This window comes from Meriones unguiculatus, chromosome 3 (genome assembly GCF_030254825.1).
Source record: "Meriones unguiculatus strain TT.TT164.6M chromosome 3, Bangor_MerUng_6.1, whole genome shotgun sequence".
Lineage (NCBI taxonomy): Eukaryota > Metazoa > Chordata > Mammalia > Rodentia > Muridae > Meriones > Meriones unguiculatus.
The window spans coordinates 126688657-126714456 of NC_083351.1; the positions used below are offsets into that span (position 1 = coordinate 126688657).

The 25800-nt window shown below is 43.6% G+C and overlaps 1 protein-coding gene and 1 long non-coding RNA gene across 4 annotated transcripts in view; one reads left to right on the plus strand and one right to left on the minus strand.

The window, feature by feature from the left end:
- LOC132653132 (uncharacterized) overlaps positions 1 to 10568 on the plus strand; it is a 36458-nt gene extending 25890 nt beyond the window's left edge. The window contains exon 4 of the long non-coding RNA XR_009590851.1: positions 8370 to 10568. This is a non-coding gene — a long non-coding RNA (uncharacterized LOC132653132). The remainder of the gene's footprint in view (positions 1 to 8369) is intronic.
- The window catches only part of Fyb1 (FYN binding protein 1), a 140259-nt gene that overhangs the window by 70516 nt on the left and 43943 nt on the right, over positions 1 to 25800 (minus strand). For 2 of the 3 annotated variants that reach the window (XM_060380514.1, XM_060380513.1), the window contains exon 2: positions 5578 to 6709. In XM_060380514.1, the coding sequence (XP_060236497.1) occupies positions 5578 to 6709 (1132 nt within the window). Of the gene's footprint in view, positions 1 to 5577; positions 6710 to 20420; positions 20564 to 25800 lie in introns of those variants that run through there. The other variant, XM_021660785.2, reaches the window with a different exon arrangement.

A 25800-nucleotide genomic window follows, 5' to 3' on the forward strand; every position in this document is an offset into this window, starting at 1 on the left:
GAAATGCGTAACAGAAAGGCTCTAAATACCACAAGAAGGATCAGTGGCTAATGCTAGCCTTGCAATGTCTGGGACGGAGCACTAAAGGAGAGCTCGGAAAACTAGGTCCCCAGCAAGGGCTGCCGTCATATCCCACTCCGCTTTCAAACACTGTGGAGAAATGCACTTGAAGCAATACTTAGATCTCAAATCATAGTTAGGTGGGGGGTCATATTATTGCACTGGATTAGAGCTTCTAGATGCTCATGTCATGCGTCTGCCAGATCAAAATTGAGGGTGATCATATAGGGAAAGAAGATGTCTGGAGAAGCCTGAGAACAACAGAGTGGTGACATCACTCAGGAAATAACTGGTGATCAAATGATTGACAGCTATAGCCTGGCTAAGTGTTTATACTTCTAGGACAAAGATTTTTCTAAAAATTCTGACAGAAAGCAAGAGAACTTCAAAGGAGTAAATTCCTGATAGCCTTCCTTAGACTTTTCCACAGTAAAAGATTTCCCAGAACCAAGAAGGGTAAGAGAATTGAAGTTAAGACTGGGCTCTAGTCTCAAAGTACACAGAAACCCAGAGAGTGAGAGCAGCACAACTTGGTGAAGGCCTCATTGCCTGCTTAGGCCGAATCACACAGTGAAGTAAGTTCAGGCTCATTTGTACACTGCAGGGCCCTGCCTGTGGATTTAGTGTCCCAGGTATTCCAATGAGACGTCCTTGGACTATTGTGGGGTCCACTTAAATCCAATATAACTCAAAACATCAGGTCAATGCAGGCATCAAACATTTATTGTAATCAAGTTGCTATTGATCCATCAGGGCTGCAGAACAGACTCTGAAGCAGCATTGTGATCCTAAAAGGATGCTGAACAGCATATTTAAAGGATGAAGCCGTAAAGCAAAGGGGTGAGGGATGGGCTATAGCATCGTACAATCATATTTTGACACACGTAAGGGCTTGAGCTAGAGAGTCTCCATCAGTCAGGATAGGAGTAGGATCCTGGGTCTGAGCACACGAACTTAGCCGACTCTGCCAGCAAGATGGAGGAGTTGTCCTTGAAATGCCTGGACTCAGATAGTTGTTTCCTTATAAGCTGTCCCTGAGATGGCTGGACTCAGACAACTGTTTCCTCACAACAGAAGCTGTTCAGCTATTGGGAAGTCCCCAGCTCCCCTTAGGCCTGGGACCTTGAGCTTAGTCTCCCCCTACATTAAATGGATCTGAAATGGTACTTAGAATAAGTTTCTTTTGCTTGTTTCCAACCTACTCTTGATAAACCTCATTCTTAACTTCCAAGTGTACAGCGCTATTGCTAACCATATAGAAACCCGGAAGACCATTTACCTCAAATCTTTAAGATGCATCTGAGCCTTGGATACCTGTTCCTAAAATGGCCTGCACCAACAAGGAGGGGGATGCTTCTATACACCAAGAGAAAGTATTTTCAGTACATAAAAAACCTATAAGGTCACATTACAAAGTAGATGTAAAAGGATAATGACAGGTCGGAAGGAGGCAGTCAGGTCTGGGGTCTGTGAAGAAAGTCTCATCCCTGCCTAGAAACAGAGCACCTACTATTGACGGAGCCTGTGATCCTTTGCTTTCCCCCTGAGGGCACTAAGTGGAAGCTTTCCAGATGAACTCTGTCCCAGTCATAGCCCAAGCTCTTTCTAAGGTTTGTTTTGTTTTTTTTTAAAAGACTTATTTATTTTACTTTATGTGCATGAGTGTCTTACCTGCGTGTTTGTCTGTGACCACACGCATGCTGGTGCCCATACATGCTGGTGCCCACGGAACTCATAAGAGGGAGTACGATTCCCTGGGAACTGGAGTAACAGATGGCTGTGAGCTGACAAATAAGTCCTGGGAAGCAAACCCAGGTCCTCTGCAAGAGGTTAAGTATTCTTAACCTCTGAACTATCTCTCCATGCCCTGGCTCAACTCTTCTTGATGTCAGGTTCCTGTCAGATGGATTAGCTGAAGGAGCAAATGTACTAGTGAGAAATGGGTGTGCTACTGTTTAGTGTTGGCCCTGGATTCATTCCTGTAACTGTTACTGTAGCTAACTTATTATTTTCATAGTTAACATAGAACAATTCGTGTTTCTAGTGTTAAGAACAAGACAAGAAAGGTTTGAGTCATTTTTTTTTCTAGTAGGTTTTCATTACCTCCTACATACAAATCAACAGCTGGGTCTGGAGGGGTGCTCAAAGAACCCAGACATTATGGTAAATAGTATCAGAAACTCGGGAATATCTTTTAAGGGAGTCAAAAGAAAGGTGAGTTTAGAGAACATTTTGATGTTTCATTAAAAAAAATAAGTTTAGGCTTTTAAAATCATACATGGTTCTTGTGGTAGGGGAACCAAAAGTATTATTAGCTCCACATTCAGAAAGCAATGTGATATAGCATGCTTATAGCTTATAGGTGAGACACCGAAAAAATCTCTTCAGGGTATGTGCTTTGTGTAAAATTCATTTTGTGTCAAAACTCCATTAAATTGAACGTGCTTCCAATCTGTTAAAGTAACTAGTTAACTATGGGGAGAATTATAAATTAATACTGAAAATGGATGGGGACAACAAACTTCTTAATTTCTTACTAACACACCTCTGTGGGAAAACAAACTAGGAAAGTGATGAAAATTCACATTTTTCCTATTCCACAAATGAGAGAATAATGGTAAACAAATTGCTTTCTGTTTTAATGGAGCTCAAAGTGATAGGTATAATACACACACACACACACACACACACACACACACACACATTCCCAGACAGGATTTCTTTGTGTAGCCTTGTCTTTCCTGGTTTCACCTTGTAGACCAAGCTGCCTTCAAGTTCACAGAGATCTGCCTGCCTCTGCTTCCCTGAGTGCTGGGATTACAGGTGTGTGCCACTGTGACCGGCTTATAATAATTTTGAAAGGACATATTATCACCAAAAGACAGAATAAAATATAGGAATGTGGAGTCTCAGGTACCACTGTGCTTGTTTCATCATTTCAAGGACTCCTATGTTTCATGAAAGGCAGCCAGCATGGGAGCTGGGGCGGGGATGGGAACACAGTCTCTGGAATCTGAGAGATATGAGGACCAGTCCTGGCCTGGCTTAGTTAAGCTACACTTTGGGTGAATTCACTAATTGTGCTGAGATAGAATTCCATTTCTTTGCTTGGAAAAAATACAGTAGGGTTGTTTAATGTTATATAAAAAGGCCTCTCTAAATGATAAAAATTTATCTAAGTATGAAAATGGAAAAGAGGTAGTGAGGCAGAAAAGAGTATTGGAGTTTTGAAAGCCAACAGAACAATTACATAGAATGTTGTTCATTTGGACACTATTGTAATTACTTTTAGAACAATAAAAAATAGTCTGCTTGGAATAAGCCTTTACATTCACTGCAAAGCATTTCACTCTAGTCAGTATTTTTACATTTTAGAAGATTGAAAAATCACCGTTTATGAACATCCATCTCTAAACCTAATTTTTTCCAAAGCATACAATCTTTTTTCTTTCTCACTTTATTGCAAATGAATGACTAATGTTCTGAATTGTACAGGCCACAAATATTTATCTCAATGCTCTTCAGTGTGTGAATTTCATGTCTAGCCAGACATGTTTATCACTGGCATTTGTCAGAGCTAGAGAAAAAGCTGTGAACCCAGAAAATCTAGGTAGCCATAGAAGATGCCTAGACATTTCCCTGCAAGCTACCATTCTGAGTTGAAGAACACACATCAAAATAGGTGAATTTTAGTTAATCAAGAAGGGGAATACTTTCTGTAGACAAACTGCCCTTGATGAGGCCAGTGTTGAAATAACAGCCATGGGAGCCTATCTGTGATCTTTCTCCACCTCTAGCAGAGTTTGATGGCTTCTCTTGGCCTTGGTCTGGAGCAGGTAGCACAATTTGGGGGTAATGACAACCCAGTGCCACTTAGATGTTACCTTCTTCTCTCTCTTATCTTTCTACTAGGCAGAGGGAGTCTGTGGGAAGACCTTGCAGAGAGGTTATGCTTAAAGCTGCTTTAATCAAACACATACAAGCAAGCACACACACACACGCACATACACACACACACACGCACATACACACACACACATACATACACACACGCCACACACACACACACACACACACATACACACACACACACACACACACATTTGTTTTGTTTTTTATTTTTAAGATGGAGTAGGCTAGGCTAGCTTCAAAACTTTCTAAGGTAGTCCCAAGACACTGAACTTCTGTTCCTCCTCCTTCCACCTGCCAAGTCCTGAGCAACAGGATTGCACCGTCAAATATAAATTTAGACCAGTGGCTCTAAACCTGTGGGTTGACCTTTTACAGGGGTCACCTAAGACCATCAGAAAACACAAATATTCACACTACATTCTGTAACAGCAGTTAAATTACAGTTCTGAAGTAGCAATGAAAATAATTTTATGGATGGCGTCACCAAAACATGTGGAAGTGCATTAAAAGTTTGCAGCCTTGGGAAGGTTGAAAACTGCTTTAGACAATAGTTCTATTTGGAGACACACAGGACTCGGAGTGGTATGGTTCCTTGTAAGTATCACTCTTTTTCTATCTTACAATTGATAACTGTTGCACACCACTTGCTAGGATATTAATCACCACAGGCACGAGTGAACTTTTCTCATCATGGCACAGGGTGACAAGTCTTTGCCGAGACATTCAGTACCAAATTCTACAACGTGCCATAAATATTGCAATGACACCTTGGGAAGAAAACCAGACTCGTCTTCTGGAGGGACAAAAAAAGCATCCTTGGTCTGCCTTAATTTTCCAGCTTTGTACTACTTTATAAACTGGAATAGTACAGACATTTTTGTATTAGGAAATTAAAAAGCACTTAAAATACAAAATATGAAGTCCTGTCTCCTACAATCCCTGTTACTCTCCTACTTGAATCTTGGGTTTTTTAGGGAACATGATAAATAGTGTAGATATTTGCAGTGATTTAGAAGAGGGTTTCCAACTTTGTGGCCTTGACATTTTGGCCTGGATCATTCTGTGAAGGGTGGGGGCCTGCTACTGTGTTGTGGGAGTGGCTCTATCTACAAAATGTCATTAGCATCATCTACTCTGGCAATTAAACACATCTCCCAGCAATGCCCACTGGCTTTAGAATTGACCAAATTTGATCAATTCTAGAATACTCATTTAGACATCTGCTCACTTCTCTCATTGGCTGTTGATGCACATCTCCCTCAGTCGACAGAAATGAAACACAACCAAGGGAGGAAATGCAATGGTTACCCTTAGACAAAATCAATCATCAGTAAAATGCATGAATTTCTTTCCCATTGTCCCCCTAACAAGTCAGTACCCCTCCTCCCCAGACACATTCTCAGAGAATGTTCAACTAGAACTTGAAAGTTTCTGCTTTTTCAGCCCTCCTCTACACAAAAGGGGAAAAAAATGCCAAAGGAAAATTGACCCTATACTCACATGAGTGTCAGTTACGCAACCATTCCTTGCTCTAAATTTTCCCTCAGAAGCTGAAACACTGTGCCGTGGGCAAACCACAGTTACCAGCAATGAGAAACAACTCACTGTTTGCAGAGTCAGCTTTTCGGAATCTGCTCAGGTCAACGTTGGGTGGTCTGCTCGGCTTGGCTGGAGGCGGGCCCAGGACGGACAGAGGAGGCAGCGGCTTCTGCTTTGGGGTTGCTGAATTCTTGTCTCCTTTTTCCTTCTCCTGGTTTTGGCCCCATGGTGTCCCCGCTGTCAGCTTGGAAGGGGCCTTAGGGAATCTGGCCGACTCTTCCTGATTAATTTTGTTCAAAAAGATGTTCTTTGTGACATCTGTTTTCCTCTCTTCATTTTTCTCTTCAGAGGTTTTGGAGAGCCCTGGGCTCCCTCTGCTCGCAGCAGGTTTCAGTACCACTCCAGGAAAGGGTGAACTTGATGTTCCGTGGTCTTTATTCTCTGGGTCTTCTCTAGCTGGTTTCAAAGGGCCGCCCTTGGACTTGACCCCTAGTGGCACTGGAGATCCTTTCTGGACAGGTGCGTTCTTAGAGATGCCCTCCTCTTCCTGCGAGTCCTCTGTACTAAGGGATGGCTTCTGGCCAAAGGCGTGTCTGGGAAATCGGGGTTTGGAGTCAGCTTCTTGTGCCGCTGCTGTGAACTTGCTCTTAACTCCAGCCACCTTTGAGAACCCTGGCTTCAGATCATTTTCTGGGACTGGGGGAGTAGGCCCTGGCTTTGGTCCTGGCGTCTTTAAATCAGACTCTTGGTTCAAATTGTGAAGCTTATTCCCAGGAGGCCGTAAAACCACAGGTTTGGTATCTTCTTTGGTCAAGTTGGTGGGTTTGGGGCTTACAGGTTTCAAAAACCCCACTTTGACCTCAGGGTCTCTAGAAACCGAGTTTGGCTGTGTTCCAAATCTTTGGTTCGCTCCAGTAGGTTTTAAAAATGGGGGTTTGGGCTCCTTGTCAGACTTCTCCTCATAGGTAGGTTTCACTGCCAAGGGTGGTTTTGTGGTCCCAAATTTAGGCATGTTGCTGGGTCCTGCGGGAGGGCTGGCATTTCCTTGGTTATCAAATAAATTCTTTCTTGATTGTACTCCAGAAGGCGAGTTTTGTCCCGTAACTTTGAAGGGCCTGCTGTTGGCGGATGCCTCCTCTGCAGGGTTACTTCCCGTGTTGAACTTCGCCATGAGGGACTTTACATCTGTTTTTCCATCCTACAAAGCACAGAGAACAAAACCCAGCTGAGATCCAGAAATCTTAGATGCGATTTAAAATACTATACCTTCAAGGGCTTCCTGATCTGTGGCCAGGGTGCTGAGGTGCCGCTGGGTGCCGGCATGCTGCTGATTGGTTGACCAGCTTTTGTAACATTTAAGTTCCTCTATGGCAAAATAAGTTGTGAGGGTTTCTTGAAAAGGGAGGGCTTAAACTTTGCTGGGCTTAAACTTCTGTTGTTTGTCGGGCAGAGGCTGGCTCATTTATCTTGAAACGTTTCTCTGTCCTCTCAGTCTGCCTAGCTCTTATTGGCTTCACTCTGACTCTGTAGTTCTCTACCTCGTCATTATTATTATTTGCTTCATTTGAAAACATGTGGAAGTGGCTAACAAACGATTTCTCCAACATTTTACTACTGAGACTCATGTGGAAACCGGACTTCAAAACGAAAGCAGACCCTGTGTATTCAGGCTACATGCTTTTACCCAGCAAAGCAAAGCTTTGCATCGTTGTGGCTGACGAGAGCTTTCCTGTTCCTGTTGCATTTAAGGTGTGTTTGCTGTTAGGGAGGTGTTGCAGAACATCCCAGACCTTCTAAAAATATCAGAACAAGGTTCCCTTATTATTTAAAAATAAGAATGCTACGGTTTGACTGTGTGCAGACTAACAGGCCATGAGGTAGAGGCACAGGTCAGAACAGAATATAGAGGGCAGTAGGCCAGCAGCAGAGGCTGGCTGGGAAGTCTCATTTTCAGATCTTTCTCTCAGTCTTGCTCTTCCACAATGACTTTTGTCAGTCCTCTGAGGTCCTGCCTCACCAGCCCTCCTCACAAGAATTAGGAAATTATGCAACAAAGACGGCAGATATTGGCCTTTCTTTGTTAATGTAGTCCAACTGAGCCTGGGAGGATTAGTAGTGTGTTTGCTCCTTCTTTTAAAAATTAGGCATTTGAGGCTGGCATGTGGCTCATTTAGAGAGAGAGAGAAAGGGAGAGAGAGAGAGAGAGAGAGAGACCTGCCTAGCAAAGACGGCTTGGGTGCTCAGCACTCAGGAAACCAGGTGTGGTGGGACCCTCTGTAACACCAGCATTTAGGAGGCAGAGACAGGGTGATCAGAAGTTTATGAACGTTAAGGTCATTCTTGGCTACACAAGTTTGAGACAAGCCTGGGCTACATGAGATCCTGCTTCAAAACAAAACAAAACAAAACAGAGCAGGAAGAACCTCCAGGTACATCAGCACAGGATTCTGAGACTTTACAGAGAAAAAGCACGAAATACTACACAGAAGACGTAGCTCAGTGTTAGAGGCGGTGCTCAGCATGGGCACACATGAGCGTGCTCAAACACACACGCACATGAACACATGCACACACACATGCACGAATGTACACATACAGGCACACACACATACACATGCATGCATTAACACACAAGGGTACACACACATCAGAATTTTCTCTCTGCTTTGAAGGAACTTTCTGAGAGTTTTTTGATCCTCCGCTTCTCCTATAGCAGTATAATTTGTATTCTTTATGTATAATTTCTTTTAGGTTTATAAGACAAGGTGGAATTGTAAAGTGATTAAAAACCTAGGCTTGCGAGCCAGGTGGCAGGGAATATTAATGAGTTTTCTTATCTCCTCCATGCACATGTGTAGGTGCTGCTCTTAGACAAAGCAAATGAGTGCACAGGACCGGCGGTGTATAAAGCACTAGGGAGCACCAGCACATCAGAGGACTTCCTGTTTTTGTGTAAAGAAGAGAGCTTAGTAATCATCTGTTTGCCTTGCTTGCTGCGCTGCTGGGAAACAGCACTGCTCTGCTGCACCATCTTGCTCATCGCAGGGGAAAACCCTTGAAATACCCGTGGCCATGGTCAGACACCAGGCCTTGTTTTTAGTTCTGAAACCATGGAAGTTGTGGACGTAGAGTGGAAACTGTAGTCTTGGCTGCTAATCCAGACCCAGGAAACCCTGCGGAGTTATTGACTGTGGCTCAAACCTTGACTTTACCACATAGCACAGCACCTAGCAAGTTACTGACTTTTCCGTGTCTGCTTTCTTCATCTCTGGGATCAGAACTGGAATTCCAGTTTTCATTGGGTTCTTGTCTTGATGAGGATTAAATGGGCTCACGCAAGTGGTTAGGTGTTTAGCTCAGTGGTAAAGTTGCTTAGCAAACATAAGGCCTTAGGTTTGTTTCTCAGCTTCAAACAAGCAATATAAACAAGATGGATCAAGAATTGAATGTAACTCCTATGCTCTGATTTTCTGCCATCGTCATTGTTTGTAATTCATAACATTGTCTTTTCCAGATCAATCAAAAATTGAAGTTATTTACATAAACGTGTCTCCCAACAAACCCAGTTGTGAATTACACACAGAGTTATGATGTGTGTGTCTAATTCAGCAGTACTCTTGAGCGTTTTTACTGGAGCCAGAAAGATGGGGTAGGAAGGAGCAACAAGTTCCTCTCTGGGGCCTCTTGAAGAAACAGTAAGTGTACCGGAGCTCACCAGTGTATTTGGTACATCAACAACCTGACACCACTCAAGCCACACAGTTTCGCTGTAGTGTGGTTTGACCAATTAGCACTGTTACCAAATGAATTAACTAAGATTGTCAGCCCTTAGCTTCAATTTTAACATCAATGTCATTGATGAAAGAAAAGGCAATAATGATTAAACATTAGTATTCTAACCTTCTAATTTCACTAAAATTTGAACATTAAAAAAAAAAAAAAACGATTTATTTATTGAATATACAGTGTTCTGCCTGCAGGTGTGCCTGCGTGCCAGAAGAGGGCACCAGATCTCATTACAGATGGTTGTGAGCCACCATGTGGTTGCTGGGAACTGAACTCAGGAACTTTGGAAGAACAGCCAGTGCTCTTAAGCTCTGAGCCATCTCCCCATCTGCCACACATTGAACATTTTTTCACTGTTTTTACTTTTAAAAGGGGTGAGGGACTGGTGGGATGGTTCAGTAGATAAGAGTGCCTGTCACCAAGCCAAATGGCCTGAGTTCAGTTCTCAGGATCCACATGGTGGAAGGAGAAAACTGACTGCTGAATATTGTCTTCTGACCTGTCTACACACGTGCCAACCTCACACATACAGGCACACAAAATAACTAAAAATGTCTAAAGGTAGGAACAATGTCTCAATTCATGCTAGAGGGTAAAGTATGTTGTTTTACTCCTGACCCTGACGCTAGGATGATCACATGTCCTTACTTATGTAACTCCTATGCTCTGGGAAGTATCAGGGAAGTACAGATACAGACCAGCTCCAGAATAAAGTCAGGCTCTCTCTTGCTTCCAAAACCAACCTGTGTTAAAAATAAATTTCTGGGGTAGGCTTCTGCATAGAGGGCCTCTGAAAGACTCTACCCTGAAGGGTATCAAAGCAGAGGCTGAGACTCATAGCCAAACTTTGGGCAGAGTGCAGGGAATCATATGAAACAAGGGGGCGGGGGAGATAGAAAGATCTGGAGGGGACAGAAGCTTGTGGTCTTTTCTGAGACTTATACTCCAACCAAGGACCATGCATGGAGATAACCTAGAAACCCTGCTTAGATGTAGCCCATGGTAGCTCAGTGTCTAAGTGTGTTCCCTAGTAATGGGAACAGGGACTGTCTCTGACATGAACTCAGTGGCCTGCTCTTTCATTTCCTCCTCCTGAAGGGGTGTATTCAGCCTTACCAGGCCACAGAGGAAGATAGTGCAGCCAGTCCTGATGAGACCTGATAGACTAGGCTCAGATGGAAGTGGAAGAGGACCTCCCCTATCAGTGGACTGGGGTAGAGGCATGGGAGGAGAAGAGGGAGGAAGGGTAGGATTGGGAGGAGACAAGGAAGGGGGCTACAGCTGGGATCTAAAGTGAATAAATTGTAATTAATAAAACAATAAATAAATTTAAAAAACAAATTTCTGCTTCTGAGTTACCTTACTCAAGATCATCCTGAGTGAAGCAGAAAGACATGCATGGTATATATACTCACTTACAAGCGGATATTAGCCATAAAATACTAAAATCCACAGACCTAAAGAAGCTGAATAGCAAGGAGGACCCTAAGGAGGGTCCTCATTCTCATTCAGGAGGGCAAACAGGAGAGACACTGGAAAAAGTGGAAGAGAGGAAACAGGACAAGAGTCTACCGTAGACCAACAAAGCCAGCAAATTTGAGCCCGTGGAGGACTGCAGAGACTGATGCACCAACCGAGGACCATGCATGGAGAGGACTTAGATGCCCTGCTCAGATGTAGCCCATGGCAGCTGAGTCTTTCTGTGGATTCCCTAGTAAGGGGATCAGGAGTTATCTTTGACATGGACTTGGTTGCCTGTTCTTTGATCACTTCTCCCTGGTGGGGTTAACTTGCCAGGCCATAGAGGAAGAGGATCCAGGTAGTCCTGATGAGACTTGATAGGCTAGGGTTAGATGGTAGGGGAGACAAATATTTCATTTCTGTAGACTATGGGAAGGTATAGGGGAAGAGTGTGGGACCAGGGGAAGATGAGGGAGTGGGCTTCAATTGGGATATAAAGTGAATAAAATATAAAAGAGAAAATAAGAAAAAGAAAAGAGAAAAAAGAAAATATATTGTTAATATAAAAAAACAAAATTGTAGTAACCTTTCTCAGTTCCTTCTCTAGAAACAACCATTTACACACACACACAAATAAAAACATATCCTTGCACACAGATCCACTTATCCACCTTTTGTTTCAACTTTAAAACTGTAAAACAAAAACAGACAAAAACAAATCAGAAGCCCACACGTCTACACTTTGCTTTCGTCTGGCAACCATTTGGGTTGCATATTTAGTATGTATATTGTCTACTCGGTGAGATGCAAAAGCAAGGACCTGATTTTATTTTCCTTCTTCTCTGTAGCAACATGCCTCCTCCCATGCAAACATTCTTTTCAGGCCTGGAATCTTCTCCCATAATATACTTTCGACACACCTGCTGATGGACTGATCAGAGTAGTAGGAAAACTGTTTCTTCACCTCTTTGGTTGACCTCAGCCATGAATCCATTCAGAGATCTCTATTCCATTGCAAAATGGCTGTAGTGGGTTCCAGTCAGCTGAGCCTCCAAGGCTGGTGTGAGTGTGAGGCCCCTTCTCAACAGGATGTGGGAACTTGCCTCTCACCACAGACCAAGTTCCTGAGGGCAGGAGCTGGCTGCTATGGAGGGCAGGGGCATGAGTGGGAGGAGCTGGTGGCAGAAGCTGCAGTAGCAGCCTTAACTGTGCCAACCCTTTCTGACATACGGAGGTGGAGATGCTTTTGCCATGTCCCACTAGCCAACAGTGCCCTATCCCCAGAGGCTTACGCTGTGAGGTAAAATGTCTTCTGAATCATATACCTGGCATCCATGGGCTCTCCCAAGGTGGTGTGTCCTTGCCTACTTCCCTGTGGTGGCCTGAATACAGTGTCTGAGGACTTCTGTGGGTATCACATTGTAACCCTGGCTCTGATGCCACCCAAGGCCCCTGTTATCCAGGACCTTTTCCTTCTGTCTGCCTTGTGTAAATGGGTGGAGAGGAAGAGAAAGCTCAGCTGCCCATCCCCCCCACTCCCAAATGCCTTGCATTCTTGAGCAGGATCAAAGACTAGGAGCTTGGAAAGCTCTATAATTCTCCAAATTAGAACTGTTGGGCCTTTTCTTCCTTGCTATTCTATTAGATACCTCCTGCACACCTACTCTTTTTCTTATTTATTTTTATTATTAGTTACATTTTATTAACTCTTTATCCCAGTTGTATCCTGCTCCCTCATTCCCTCCCAATCCCACCCTTCCTCCCTCATCTCCTCCCTGCCCCTTTCCAAGTCCACTGATTGGGGAGGACCTCCTCCCCTTTCATCTGACCCTGGTTTATCAGGTATCTTAAGGACTGGCTGCAAAGTCCTCCTCTGTGGCCTAGCAGGGCTGCTCCTCCCTTGGAGGGTGGGGAGGTCAAAGAGCCTGCCATTGAGTTCATGTCAGAAATAGTCCCTGTTCCCCTTAGGAACCCACTTGGTTACTGAGCTACCATGGGCTACATCCGAGCAGAGGTTCTAGGTTATATTCATACATGGTCCTTGGTGGAGTGTCAGTCTCATATAAGACCCTTGTGCCAAGATATATTTGGTCCTTGTGGAGCTCCTATTCTCTCCAGGTCATATTAACTCCCCCTCCTTTCATATGATTCCCTGCACTCTGCCAAAGGTTTGGTTATAAATCTTAGTATGTGCTTTGATACACTGCTAGGTAGAGTCTTTCAGAGGCCCTCTGTGCCTTCAGCAAAGTGACTAGATACAAAATCAACTAAAAAAAATCAGAAGCCCTCCTGTATACCAAAGACAAAAGGACCAAGAAAGAAATCAGGGAAACAACACCCTCACAATAGCCACTAATAACATAAAATACCTTGGGGTGACTCTAACCAAGCAAGTGAAAGACCTGTTTAAAAAAAACTTTAAGTCTCTGAAGAAAGAAATTGAAGAAGATATCAGAAGCTGGAAAGATCTCCCGTGCTCATGGATTGGTAGGATTAACATAGTGAAAATGGCCATCCTACCAAAAGTAATCTACAGATTCAACGCATTTCCTATCAAATTACCAACACAATTCTTTACAGACCTTGAAAGAAAGATTCTCATGTTCATATGGAGAAACAAAAAACCCAGAATCTCCAAAACGATCCTGTACAACAACAGATCATCTGGAGGTATCTCCTCCATCCCTGATCTCAAGCTGTACTACAGAGCAATAGTAATAAAAACTGCATGGTATTGGCATAGAAACAGAAAGGAGGCTCAATGGAACCGAATAGAAGACCCAGAAATAAACCCACACAAGTACGGATACTTGATTTTTGGCAAAGAAGCCAAAACTATTCAATGGAAGAAAAGACAGCACACCTACTCTTAAGTTGGTCATGACTTCCAAAGGCTTGAGCATAAATAATGGCGGAAGTTAAACACTACTTTCTGTGTGCTTATGATGTCTTTCACACTATTAGTTTTTGACTCCTTGATGAGAACAGAGTGAGGTGGGCTGCAGACCACACAGAAGATGACAGTATAGATTCTATAGATACTCTACAATAATGAACAGTCTTAAAATGGCCTGTTTTGCTTTTCTAATCTCTCTCTTTCTCTCTCTGTGTATGCATGTATAAATAATAGGATGATATATTTTACAGCAAATTTCATCTACATCTACTTAGGATTTTTAAAGTTCCTTTAGCTTATATTATCAAAGCATACGAAATGAAAGATTATCTTTGAAGAATTTACACTTCTAACTATCAATTATTGATAACTGTAAGAGGTTTTCATACATATGTTGTTTGTTGCTGATTTGATTCTTGGGAGAATTATCATTTATCGTATAATACAGGATAAGTTCTTCCATTCTTCTTGCTCCCCACCCACATTGTCTTAGCCTTCAGTTACTCTTGTTTTTTTTTTTTTTTTACAAAAAACAGCAGGAGAAAATTCATTTTGCTAAATACATCTAAAAAGTCTTATTGACTGAGAAACTCTCTGATATGGAAAAAAGAGATGCTTTGCTCTTCCCACCTCCTCAGCTTCCATATTACTCCCAACACACACAAGCACAGCACACTGACACATTTCCAGGCGTTCGAATCCTTTCTATCACCTGAAAAACAAAACAAAACAAAACAAAACTCAACTAATATGGGAGATAGAGGAGCTTGTGTGGGGTTTTCTTCCCAGCATGTGAAAAGATCGGAGACAAGAGCTCTGCCCAGACGGCAGCAAACTGAGACAGCTGGTGGCGGCCACTCAACGAGAGGGACGCAGAGTTTTAAGCAAAGCAAAAAACAGACATTAAGTGAAGGGTCTGGGAGGTTCCAGAGCAGAAGCAGATGGTCATTTGGACTATGGCTCTCCAGAACGTGACAGTGCCGGAGGCACCTCTGACTCATCTCAACCTTCCTTACAGGCCCCGTCCCACGCCATCTCTTTCCTTTTGACCGAGGAGGCACATGCAGTGTTGAGTGTCAGCCTTCAGTAATCACCTGACACCTCCTGCTCTTTCCTCCTGCACAGTGACAAGCCCCTGCACGAGCTGGATTGCTTCCTTCACCTTTGGTGTTACAGAGCTCCCCTCCGGATTACGCCCGTTCTCATTAAAATTGTGATGTTTTCCATTTCACACTTTCCGCAGTATACACCTTGCTCCTCTCACCTTGCTATCCTCTTTCCCATACCTTTCTCATAACTACTCCGGGTTCTCATTCATTTCTCCATCCATCCATCCATCCATCCACCCACCCATCCATCCTTTCATCCTGTTTGAGAGTTCTAGACTTCTCTTATATATGCACTGAATCTAATTTATCTTGCTTTGCCACTCCCTAATTTATTATGTATTCTTTATTCCAGGGTGTGAGGCATCTCCATTTATTCCTGTATTCAGCAAACATTGATGTAGTCTGGTGTCTTATTGCTAGCTCTCTTATTAGAAGTAATCACATCATAACTGTGAAATTTCATGACACGAGGTAGAAAATTCTGACATGTGTGACATTGTGCAGTCCCATTTATACAAGGTACTCATCGGAGTCAAATTCACACAGGCAGGGTGGTTGCCAGAGGCTGGGGAGAAGGGAATGGTGAGGTAGTGCTTGATGGATGCCCAGTTTCAGTTGTGAAAGATTAAAATGTTCCTAAAGGGACAAGTGAGAGTTGCACCATAATATGAACATATGTGATACAGAATTGCACATTTAAGTAGTTTAAGATAGTTGGGCTGGGCAAATGGCTCAGTGGCTAAGTTACTTGCTGCTCAAGTGTGAGGACCTGTGTAAAGGCTGGGTGGGGCTAATGGCTGTCTGTGATCCCAGCCTTGGGAGAGCCCCAGAGCAAGTTAGCTATCCATAGGAGCCCCATTATTAAGCTTCTGGTTTGATTCTGAGACTGATGACTAAGGTTGAATAGCTGTGGTATATCTCCCACACCAGCCTTGGGTTTCAGGCAGATCCCCCCTCAGTCTCTTTGTCTCTCTCTTCTCTCACTTTCTCTCTCCCCTCTGTCTCTCTCATACACACAAAGGAAAAAATGACAGATTTTATGTTAACTATGATTACTACCATATGAAAATTCAGTAAAATCAGTGTACTTGGAGATGTATTAAGTGGGGTGGATAATAATGGGTCACTATCATGGATATGACAAGTCAGAAACTATCTGAGAGGTGTAAGTATAGGTGTCAATGACTAAAGCTATTGACTGACATGGAAAATACAGGTGTTTTGGGTGGTGTCCTAGGACAGGACAGGAGGACAGGGTAAGCAAAGGATAAGAAGCACAGTCCTTCCTTCCTTCCTTCCTTCCTTCCTTCCTTCCTTCCTTCCTTCCTTCCTTCCTTCTTTCTCTCTTTCTTTCTTCCTCCCCGCTTTTAGCTCCCTTTAGTGGCTAGAGGAAAAGCCTTATGGAAGCACCGACTTGTCCTCAGTGTCTCTGCAGAAGCAGGATTGAGCCCCCCAGGAATACGGGAATGTCACCTCATAAACCCAGTAGAAGATACTGGTGGAAGTTCAAAGCTGGACATCAAATCCGGCTCAAGTGTGGTGAATGTCAGCTTATAAGATAGATGGAGGCTCCAAAAACCAGCTGCTTTTAGGAGACAGTTGGGCAAGAGGACCCCAGTGCCAGAATGGTCTGATGAGAGAACTTGAGAGAGGACATTGTAGGACAGAGCTGTTGGAGCTTGCCTCTGTCTGACACCCTGCTTTAAGACTTCCTTCTGTTGTTACAAGCCACAGTTAGTGGTACTTTGTAACAGAAATCACTAGAAACCAAAATATGTGCCCCCATCTGAAATACCTTGTGCTAGATTTCTATGAGGTTCAAAGTGCTTATAGGTATGAGGTTTAGAGAGAAAGACAGTGTAACGAAGGTTTGGTTTCTTTGTAAACCCAGTTATGTTATGTAAATGTGCTTTGTTTTACTCCCAACTGTGAGATTTTAGTTTGAACTTTAGTCTGTCCACAGCTGCTAACTGTCTCGTGCAGGGTGTGGCTTTTGCCAGCTGGTAGGAGCCTTCTGCATGTGGCACAGAGAGGGGCATGATCTAGGATTCTGAGAGTATAAATATGAGAGCCCAGAAAGAGAAGGGGCCATGTGGTTGTTGGTATGTGGTATGTAGCAGTTTGGAGAGACCCGAGAGAGGGGGACAGTTTGGAGGAGACAGACAGAGAGAAATGCTTCAGGGGTGGAGAGGCTTGGAGAAGACTGCTGTCTATGTTTGCTGTTGACAGAGACTGGTATATCCCCCAAAGACCCACTGACCCTAAACTATTAGGAGAAGTAAAGGGGCCTGCACTCCTTCTGCCTACTAACCTTTTCTCTCTTGGGGGTTGGAGGAAAGGAATTAGAAATATAAACAGCCCAAATAAATTAAAGTTTAAAAAATGAGTGCTGCAGGACAGAAAGGGCTTTTTTAATGATTGCATTATGGGGTCACCGTTGATTGCTAATACCTGTCCCTCAGGTGGCATCCAGCTGTACTTGGTGATCAGTAACAAGCAAAAGAGTAGCCTTGGTGACATTAAATCTGCCCAAGCAAGGTCCTATGTTGTTCTGACCTGTTCCTAGGATGCACACCCCAGCAAGGTGATTATCTGAGTGAGTCAGTTCTGTACTATTGCTGAAACAAAACACCTGAAGAGAAAAGGAATGGTATAGTCTATTTGGGCTAAGAAGCTATGATGTCAGGAGGAGGAGGCACCTGGTCACATTACATCAAGAAACAAGGAATGATGAATGCTATGCACATCTCAGATTCCTCCTTTTTTGGGGTCTGTGATCCCAGCCCACAGAATGGTCCCACCTCAATTTAGGCTAGGTCCTCCCTCATTAATTAACCTAATCAGACAGTCCCTCACAGATACGTCCGGAGATTTGTTTCCTTGGTGATTCTGAGTTCCACCTGGTTGATAGTTAAGACTAACCTGTAGAAGGGATCTCTTGTGAATTGTATGGATGCAGCACCTGTCAATTAAAAAAAGAAAGGAAGTAGGAGGTGGAACAGCCAGCAGGCAGAAGGAATTCTGGGGTAGAGCCAGGTAGGCGAGATTCAGCCTGCAAGATTCTAGGAAGATGGACACATGGTGCCTGAGCTCAGGTAACCAGCCATGTGGCAGAATGTAGGTTAATACAATGGGTTATTTTAAGTTATGAGCTACTCAGAGAGGAGCCTAGGTATCTGTATAATGTTTAATGAGTCTCTTGTGTCATTATTCCAGAAGCCAAGGGATGGAAGGAAAAACCACCCAAAAACAAGTAACCATCACACAAAGTATATGCTGATCTTATACAGCCTCGTCACATTCCTGGTTTTCTGTTTGTGCAACTAGGTTGGTTAGCAGAGCTATAAGAACAAGGTGAGTCTGGGGTGGTCCATATTACCAGAGAATCCCCAGTCTAGCTTCTGATAGAAAAAAAAAATCTTTTAGCTTCTCCAGCTTCCTGTTGGCTTCTCACCTCTGTCTAGACACATACTTGATTTGTTCTGGTGGCTGATGCAGGGGCTATTCTAACCCCTCCTCTCATACTCAACAGCTGCACAGTAGTTAAGAGTAGGCTTAGCCCTAACAACAAAATGTGTAACATTTGGCTTTCTAGTTAAACCAGTTTACTTGGTGACCCTATAACAGAGTCACAGTGTCTGAGAAAGAAACAGAACCTTAAACACTGGGCTGTTTAATGTCCCACACTTTTCTAGGAAAGAAGTAGAGAAACGGATCTGTCCAGATGGCCCATGAGACTTCACTCTGGGTCTCTGTCTTGCTCATGCACTGCACTCCTCACCATATTCATTGACAGCAACTGACAGATACCATACAATCCTGTAGATTGCTTTCTTGCTGGGTGCTGGGACCAGGAGATTTTTTTGGAGTGTCACCTAATAAATCTATGCTTAACTCAATACCCATTTTGCAGATAAAGAAGCCAAAGCACAGACATTTTAGTTATTTGTCCACTGCTCACAACTGGCACATGGTTGGGCATCAACCAATCTTAGATCTTTATGTTGAAGCTACAAACTTCATCCAAACCTCAGGAGCCAGAGAGAGCCCAAATCTTCTAATGAGACAAGTTTATTTTATTTATGTTCTTGTTCTTAGAAACTTTGCCTCGGGGGCAGCCCCCAGCATAGCCTCAGAAAAATCCATGGCTCTGGCACATTCCTGAATGTCCTTGCTCCAGTAACTTCTGATGCAAGCGGGATGCAGGGTGCTGCAAACTGCATCCCAGCTGCTTAGCACTTCCCTGCCACCAGGTGCACTTAGTCCTTGGGCCACTAGATGTCAGTATAACCGCTCAGTGAGGCATCGCCTTTCCCCAGATACTACTCGGGAGGAAGGGGAGGGAATGAACTGAAGAAGCAGGGAGGGAAGCAAGAACCCAACAGGAATTAAAGAGGTGGAAACGACAAGGCGGTAGAATTGACTTGAATCTGTGGAAATGGAGTCTTTCCCAGCCTTTCTTCCCTGTTTTGAAATAGGAGACCAGCTTTCTCACAGTGTTCCTGAAACTTGCTACAATTCCTTGGCTATTAATGACTGGCCTGAGTAGAAGGTTTAAAGAATGGGATTGTGTTGGGGAAAAAAAAAAAGACTTCATCTCTCTCCCTTTTACCTGTTTTTTTTGTTGTTGTTATTTTCTTGGGGCATTCGACTCACTGCCGTCTGTGTCTCATCTTTCACATGGCTGTGTGGTCTATGCATATCTCCTCAGTAAGTTCCCCTCCAAGCAGGAAGAGAAAGGCTGTACCTGACTACAGCTTTGTTTGTTGGACCACATACTCTTTTGTTTCTCTGTGTGAATTAGTCTGTACCTAGCAGTACCAATAATTTAGCATTATGTATTAGCACTCAATATACAACTTTATCCCAACACCAGACCTATGAGACCATTAGTAAAGACGGAAGCTCAGAGACATTATATGGCTCTTTCAGAGTTACACAACAGATAGGAGCAGAGTCTAAGGTCCATTCTCTTTTAATGATTTCAGCATATAGTTACAAGGAAAGGAAGGACAAAAAGTGCCTTACATTCTTCAAAAGCAGCAGCCACAGTGGTGTGCTCAGAGGACCAAAGCCTGCTACCCAAATCTGTAGTCACTCTCAGTGTCTTCCTTGGCTGACCCGTAGCTGTTAATCATCATCTATCCAGGTTGCCAGGGCCTCCTCGGAGAACCAGGGTCATTGGCTTTGGCCTTTTCCCTTTGTCTGTGTGGGAATCTCACAGAAACCCCATGCCCTGACATATCTTAGAGTCTGAAGGAAACGGAATGTAGCTTCCCCCGCCCCCATCTTCAGGACAAACCCACATTTGTTAAGAGACAGGATGAAGCAAGTCATTGGTGTTTAGCTCTGCAGGCAGCAGGGTCGTGCCTCTGGCTCTGTTGCAAGGCCAGAGGTTGCAAGCTCGTGAGGTCTGCAAGTGATAGACACGCTCCTGGCTGCATTTTTTTTAAATCTGCTTTTCACCCTGCCGGCTAAGATGAGCTGAGATTTAGCATTTGATGTCCACCACCTCTCTTATTTTCCAAAAGAATATGCCTTTCTTTCACTTACTCAGCCAGCACAGTCTGTCCTGCCAATATTTAGAGGAGGCATCATTTCCCGCTGTAAAGATCTGCACATTGAGGCGAAAGAAGAGACCTGGGCATAGTAGTTACCTGGTTGCTGCAGAAGAAGGTAGGAAGATGGATAGGCTCATTTAAAGGGTCTTCCTGGGGCCCAGGCCTTGGATCCCCTTACTGTTAGCTGCTGTGTCTATCCTGCCCACAAACTCCAAGAGCGGCAGCGAATTCTGATGCCTGGCAGGGCTATGTGTAGGGAATGGCTGAATGGGCTGCCCCTTCCTCCCTGTGCCAGGCTGACATACACAGAAAAGGTCAGTTACGGCCTCAGGACATTGGGCAAGAAGAAGGAACAGGCGGAACTAGAAAGTGCCTACTTAGCCCAGAGACTTCTGCTGACATTCCCACCAAGCACGTGATATTCAAAAGAGCAAAACCAGAGTTCCACTAGCCACCACTGTTTGCAAGAGCAAGAACTTGCAAGGACTCTGGTTCCAATATCTGCCTGTATGCCTGGAGCTGTCACCATGCAGCGGAGGCCAAGCTGCTATGTTCTTGATTGGGAAAGTCCCCTCCCTTACCCCGTGTGTACAACTGGGGCCTAACTCTGCCTGTGGTCTAAAGATGAAATGGGGTGCATGTGGGTGGTATGAATGCTGGAGGGCCCCTTGGACTCATTTCTTTAAACGCTGAGGAAAACTAGGAACTAGATGATAATTCATGTTAAGAAGATACAACTAGGATTTTTAGCAAATTTTACTTAATTTCTTCCTTCCTTCATAACATTAAAGACAAATGTACTGTCCCAAGGCCAGCAAAGTGTACAAAGTAAGCTGGTCTTCTCTGTGGCTTGTGAGCTTGTAGAAGTCACACCAGAGATGCCTACTGTCTTCCCAGGAAGATCTCTCCTTCACAAATTAGGGAACTATCTCAGCACATGTGGCCAGTGACCTATTTCAGAGAGCTCTCAAAGCAAGAAATTCTTATATTCTGAAAAGGTCTGTAAAATGGACAAACAAAAGAAGGTAGTATGAACTTGTTCTCTCCCTCTGTTCCCCACCAGCTGTCAAACAGGATCCTCCTCTTTTTCCTTCTAAGGAAACTGGAAGCTACACTCAGGGGACGAAAGTCTATTCCTCCATAGGGTTCCTTTGAGGATCTTTACAGTTATAAAAGCGTATCCTTTCTGGGTGGTGTTTTGACAACTTCTTCAACGTATCCGCCTGCGAGCAGTTTTTCTTTGTGTACTAGATATGCCAAAGGAGGATGTTCCCTCTGTCTTTCAGGATAACATGTAGCGCAGTGGTTCTCAACCTTCCTAATGCTGTGACCATTTAATACAGGTCCTCGTGCTACAGTGACTCTGAGTCATAAAATTATTTTCATTACTTCATTATTATTTCATTCCTTCATAGCTGTAATTTTGTCACTGTTATGAATTGTAATGTAAATTTCTAATCTGCAGGATATCTGATGTGCGGGGTCCATGACCCACAGGTTAAAAACCACTGACCCACAGGACAGATGATGCACCATAAAAAAACATATTTTTTTTGTTACCTGGAATCCTTCTTGAGACAGTGTTAACTGAAGGCAGAGTTGGAAAGAATTGCTTGCATTACGCCCTAAAAGAAACTGACGGGCTGGGGGGAGGGCCTCAGTGGGTAACGTGCAAGCACGATGAAGTCTGAATCCCCAGAACTCAGATGAAGCCAGGTGTGACAACATGTATCTGCAATCCTAATGTTCCTGTGGCAAGATAAGATGCTCTCAGTCCTGCAAGCCTGGTGGATATTGTGCCGAACAGAAAAGAGAGCACGTCTCAAACAAGATAAAAGGTGACATCCATCTCCAAAGATGTCCCCAGGCACGCCAGTGAGCCTGCTCACCTATGATCTCGCTCACACACACCGCAATACACATTACACACGCTTACACACCATACACAAAATAATTTTAAAAAGAAACTGATACATTACATAAGGTTTTCATTATTTTTGTGCTTACTTCCCAGTGAAAGCATTGATAAGTCACAGGGAACCCTGGGCAAATGAATAAATACAAAGCCACTCAAAGTTTTCTCAAATCAAATGCTAGACCTCCCATCTGCTACACATACACGGGTAACACCTCGGTGCTCCTGGGGATTTTTATTAAATGTCCAGGGCTCCCACCATCACAGGAGTGACTTTAAGCAAACGACGGACGTCTCTGTTTCTGTGTGCCGGAACAGTAAGCCTAAGCCCATCCCATGCTGCTCTATTACACAACACGAGGAAGTGGGAGCTAGTATAGGAGAGCTAGTGAGTCGGAAGGCTCAAACGCTTGCTTAGGATATCAGAATTCCTTCCTTATTACTCTTCTACCTCTAACTCATCCCGCCTTCACCCCTTCTCAGGTTAAGAACTCTTAGCCCTTTCCATCCGACCAGGAAAATGAAGACGGTTCACATCCTGCCTGTCAATGTGCTTGCTTCTCTGTTTCCACGTTAGATGGAGCACTTATTATTGTTGTTTCATTTTAGCAATGGTAACGTTTCCACTTAATGAAAGCATAGTAGTTAATATTCTGGGTCTTTAAAAATAGTAACCAACCTGAAACTGACAGCTAAGGCAGTCATATTTCAAGTGCAGTGATCTGGCGCTGGGGACCACATTAGTTCTGCTGTGCATTGAAAGCCCCCGCTGATGTGTTTGGGAGTGAAAATCATCTGGCCGAGAGTCTGGCCTTCAGCACAGTCCTAACGGCTTTCTTTGTGCCAGGGATCTAAGTGCAGGCTGACAGCCCTGGCCTCCCCTCTACTTGCTCAGCAAAGAAGTGAATTTGGCAGCAGAGCCACATCTTCCACCACCAAAATTAACACATAGCAGAAGAAGAAGTTTACACGAATCTATGTCTCAGCGAACACTCATGATGTCTGCACACTGGTCAAAAGCTCTGTGAACCACGTGGGTCCGGATCATCGAAGGAACACACACCTCCACTGAGCTTACCTGGTGCTGAGTTAGGCTGCATGACCCCCAGACCCACTGTTAAGAAAGACGAGACTACCACCAGGGCATTAGCCATGAGTCATACTGGGCAGACTGCTCAGACCCTGAATAATCATTAGGCAATGTAGCTCATGCCTTAGTTGTACATAAAGGAATTAATGCTCAACTAAAAGGAAGCTTGATGGTGTTCAATCAGAGGATTGACCTCTTGCAGGAGCAAATTGATACCCTATGGCAAATCGCTCAACCTGGCTGTCAATGAAAGTATGCTGAACTTTGTGTCACTAGCATACAACATGAGAATTTTTCCTGTGCTGCAAATCTGTCTAAACAATTGTCGAGCTATATTTTAGGTAATTGGACTGGAGAATTCGATACTACGATGGAGCAGCTGAGAGTGGCCATTGTCACAGTAAATTCTACCAGAGTGGACGCAGGACTAGCCACAGGATTATCAACATGGATTGCTGCAGCCATGAATCATCTGAAGGAATGGGCGGGCATGCGAGTGTTAGCAGGCCTTCTGGTGTTGGTCTCCTTGGTTTGCCTGTGGTATATATGCAAGATTAGAGTCTCACAACAGCGTAATGCAGCCATGATCATTCAGGCCTTTACAGCCATTGAAGCAGGACATTCTCCCCAAGCATGGTTGGATACCATAAAAAGCTAAAATGATACGCTCAGGATGCGAGGCTATGCACTGCACTCAGGGTCAGCCGCTTTGGACCCAGAGAAGAGCATGTCTGATTGCATGCGGGTTGATGCCCCAGGTCCTGCCTCTGAGAAAAAGGTATCGGACGGGTCTGATGCTCTTTGGGTGGATGACACCTAAATGAACATCTGTACAAAGTCCCAATTTATTTCTAATATCAGAGATCAGACCTCTACTCTTGCCTGATGCGTCTAAAACAAAAAGGGGGAACTGTAGAGAGCTGCGGAATGCTATGCCTTAAAGATGGAGCTGGTTTCCGCCTTCCACCTTCCCGATGGTGAGTGCTCTCTGTCACAAACAACTCCACATTTGGCTAAGGCCGAGGATCTGGCTTGCTTCCATGTATGTGGACCTATCTGCATTGCCCCCGTGGCACGCCTGGGTCGGCTACCCAGAGGCTATTTAAGCTGTGGGCTGGCTTTCCCCGGGGTCCGAGGATTGTTCAATGTTCCTGAATAAACTGCATTGGAAAAAAAAATAAAAATAAAAAAATAAAAAAAATTAAAAAAGAAAAAAAAAAAAAAAGAAAGACGAGACTGACTATGGAGGACTGGAGAACAGACATGGGTTCTGCTGATTTTCTTTGACTTTTGTGGCCACTTTCTTTTCTTTCCCTCAAAAATTCTGCATACAGAGAAACATCACAAGCCACACCAGGCAGGATTGGTCCCTATGAAATGTGGGAAAACAAACAAACAAAAACAACAACAAAACTGTGGCTTTTCTCTGCTGTCTTTCATCCTTTCTTCTGACCTCAACATTCTTCTTCTCATCTGGACTTTCCTTTGCTTCTCCAGAAGGAAATAAACTCTCTAGGCAGCTTTATGGTTTCCCACCTCCGAGCCTCTGAAGATTGTAGAGATATATTTGCATTGGAGAACAAACTTAAAAACTTCTAGGGCAGGGGCTGGGCATGGAGAGTTGGCTTAGTGGTTAAGACACTGGTTGCTCTTCCTGAAGACCTGGGTTCAGTTCTCAGCACTCTTATGGTGGCTCACAGTCTACTGTAGCTCCAATTCCAGGGGATCTTGATGCCCTTGTCTATCCTCCATACACACACACACACACACACACACACACACACACACACACACACATATATATATACATATACATACATATATACACAAATATATTTATTATTTATATTTTGTTCATATATTATATGTAAACAATCTATTATTGTATGTATATACATATATAAACAAATCTTAAAAAATAAAGCCCAACATGGGCAGAAGAAAGTTTGTGAGGCTTCAACCCTATACAAGAAACTAAATGCAACTAAGAAATGCCGAATGCAGGAGAAACACCCTTCCGACAGAAAAGCACACAAACTGCACAGATTGGTTATGGCAATAACAAATGTCAGCCCTGAAGTACATACCTCTAAGTGGGATTATACAGACCATTTAGGTTGTATTTACGTATTGAGAAATATATACAGCAATAATATATATAGCAACAATTAATTTAAAAAAGGCTATGAATTTGATAAAGAATGGAAGGGGGCTGCATGGAAGGATTTGATATCTGAGTTATGATCCCCCTGCCATGAGCTGTTTAATTTGTATTATCTACAGTTTTTCTTTTCACAAAACATGTATGATTTTATGAATATAGTATTTGATCAAAATATAAGGAAAATAAAAAAGACGAAACGTTTAAAATAGAATATTCAAGAATTGTAACATTTTCTTCACTGTTAATGAATTGTCTTGACAAGATTTTTTTTTGAGTAGGTAAAGGAAATCCGTCCGGTCAGCAGAGG